Source organism: Bombus vosnesenskii, unplaced genomic scaffold (genome assembly GCF_011952255.1).
Source record: "Bombus vosnesenskii isolate JDL3184/JDL3185 unplaced genomic scaffold, Bvos_JDL3184-5_v1.1 scf7180000013874, whole genome shotgun sequence".
Taxonomy (NCBI): Eukaryota; Metazoa; Arthropoda; class Insecta; order Hymenoptera; family Apidae; genus Bombus; species Bombus vosnesenskii.
The window spans coordinates 93,459-96,277 of NW_022883258.1; the positions used below are offsets into that span (position 1 = coordinate 93,459).

Here is a 2,819-nt window from a genome sequence, read left to right on the forward strand (position 1 = left end):
GAAGTCTCCTTGCGCTACCGGGCGTACCGTATGCTACGGCGCTCGCTACAAAAGGAGATTAAAAACGCGAAGGGCCGTGCCTGGTCCGAACTAATTGAAACAGTTGAGGCTGACCCATGGGGTAGGCCATATAGGACGGTGACGCGGAAACTTCGCGCGTAGGGCTCCCTGGCAACGATGGAAATGGAACTTACGCTGCTGCTGCGGATCATCGCGACGATTTTTGCCCCTGCAAGAAGACAGGGCGGCAGAACGGCTGCCGGAAACGACACGGATGTTAGAGTGGAGGGATAACTGGGAAGTCACAGAGAAAGAGATATGGGAGGCGACCAGAAGAATGGCCTCCCGCGACGTGGCTACGTGGCGCCGGGCCCGGACGGAATCTCGGGTCGGATCTGGGGGTAAGTGATGGGATTCCCCCCAGACTTCGGCGCCTCTACACAAGATGCCTGAAAGAAGGAGCTTAACGCCCTGGCCAACCTAACCTCCGGACATGGCGGACGGCGAGGCTAGTCTTGCTCCGTAAAGAGGGCCGACCGATGACATCGCCGTCAGCGTACCGGCCGATGCCTGCTAGACGAGGTCGGCAAGCTACTCGAGAGGGTAGTCGCCACCCGCTTGGAGCGACACGTAGCGGGTCAGGTGCCAGGTTGGCACGAAAGCCAGTACGGCTTCCGGAAGGGACGCTTGACGATTGACGCGGTCAGACGCGTGCGGGCACTGGCAGAGGACATGGTTTCTCGGAACGACGTGGCGCTTGCGGTTTCCCTGGACATCGTCAACGCCTTTAATTCCATGCCATGGGACAGGTTACTGGCGGCTGTGGAGCACTTCGAGGTTCCTAGCTACCTCGTCCGGCTGAACCGAGCCTACCTCGACGACAGGTGGATATACTACACCAGCAAGGAAGGGGGTGAAGGCGACCTGTCGAGCGCGGAGTCCCGCGGGGCACCTTGCCGATCCTATGGAACATTATGTATGACGAGGTACTGTAATGCCCGCTGCCCCCAGGCGCGGCCATGGTGTGCTATGCAGACGACACCCTGATCCTGGTCGGGTGTCGTGGCTGGCACAAGACGCTGCGTATCGGCGAAATCGCAACGGCCTGCGCGATCCGCGCCGTGCGCTGACAGAGCCTGAGGGTCTCCCCTGCGAAGTCGGAGGTCATCTGGTTCTATGATAAGAAGAGGCGAGGGACCCCACTGCCCGGCCTATGCATAAACATGGCAGGCGAAACCGTCCAGGTGGGATCGCAGATGAAATATCTGGGTCTCGTCATCGACAGCCAGTGGACGTTCGAGCCGCACTTCGACTCCCTGATTCCGAAAGTGTCGGTGGTTGCTAATGCCATCGGCGAGGCGGGAGACGCGGTGCGCCGACTTTACGAGGGCGTCGTTCGGTCCCGAGTGATGTACGGGGCCCCGGTATGGGCGGACGACCTGATGGCGAGTCGTCGCAGCATCCTGCTCCTGAGGAGGCTGCACAGGGTAACCGCCATCAGAATCATTAGGTGTCCCGCGCGTCGGCGACCTCTCTAGCCCCCGTGGGAGCTCCGGGTGCTAGAGCTCAAAAGCAGATATTCCCACCGGAGAGTATGGCATCTGGGAAAAGATCAGACCGAGCAGGCGGCTCCAAACGACATAGGAACCGCCGAGGAGGACACGTGGGACCTGTGGCGATCCCAGCTGATCGAAGAGGGAGGAGAACATCGGGGTGCGGAGGCGGTTCTCCCAAACTGGGAGGCATGGAGAAGCCGCCACGGCCTCCCGCTCACATTCAGACTGACCCAGGTGCTCACCGGACATGGCGTGTTCAGCGAGTTCCTGAAGAGAATCGGACGAGAGACGACAGACATCTGCCACCACTGCGGAGAGGGCAGGGACACGGCGCAGCACACCCTGGAGCTCTGTCCGGCGTGGGAGCTGCCCCGCTACACTCTGCGACACGCCATAGGAGGAACATTGACCACCCCCCCTCCACCAGCGATTGTAGAGGCGATGTTGAGAGGGCCACAGGAATACGAGGCCGTCCGCCTCTTCTGCAAGCGAGTTATGCTCGCGAAGGAGCTACGCGGAAGGAGGAGGAGCGGAAGGGCTACGCTCACTAAGGGTCACAACCGAAGACGACGGGTTGCGAGTTCGAATCCTCGGCCTGCAAAATATATTTGCAAAAGGATGGAAAAGCCAAAATCTCTCTTAAAGGTGATATACAAAATGCAAGCGCCCAGCCCGCCCGTCTCCCTTGCGCTGTTGTGGGTGTACCTTCTAGGAGTGCTTGGTAAAGGTGTACTTGGTGTTATTAAGCACACAGCAGGCCCCGACGATCGACTTGCGGCTGGTTACGCCCCGCAGTGGAGGTTTTAGCCGGTGAGAATCCGGCACTACCTTCCGCCGTCCTGTGTTCCCTGTATATGACTATGGTGGCGATGTGGATATAGTATACGGCTACAAATCCAAAGGAACCGTGTTCAAATTCTAGTCGTAGTTTTTCTAGTTTACATAATTCCAACTGATGGGCCTCGTTCGGGACTGGAGAGGAGGAGCGATCAAAACAAACCACGCGTCAGCGGTCATGTCCGTGGGCAGAATGAGATGTTTCCGCTGAAGCAAACATTTGTGATGATTAGATACTAAGTTAGTTTTAGAATAGTGAAGCTGAATGCTCCGTTTTAAAAGACTGAAGGATTACACATATCGGGCAGCCATATCATACATCTATAGAGTAAGGCTGTGTTCCCGTACACGAAAAGCACTCGTCCTAACGGACCACGCCTGGAAGGAGCAACAGCGCTAGGGGCAATGACCCCCCTAACGCCAATT

General features: G+C 57.9%; 1 protein-coding gene across 1 annotated transcript; it reads left to right on the forward strand.

The window, feature by feature from the left end:
* Nucleotides 1-1,223: 1,223 nt before the first annotated feature.
* LOC117239019 lies at nt 1,224-2,363 on the forward strand. Its single transcript, XM_033504279.1, has 2 exons — nt 1,224-1,510; nt 1,592-2,363. Exons 1-2 carry the CDS (start codon nt 1,224-1,226, stop codon nt 2,361-2,363), a joined length of 1,059 nt encoding a protein of 352 aa, XP_033360170.1.
* The last annotated feature ends 456 nt before the right edge of the window (nt 2,364-2,819 follow it).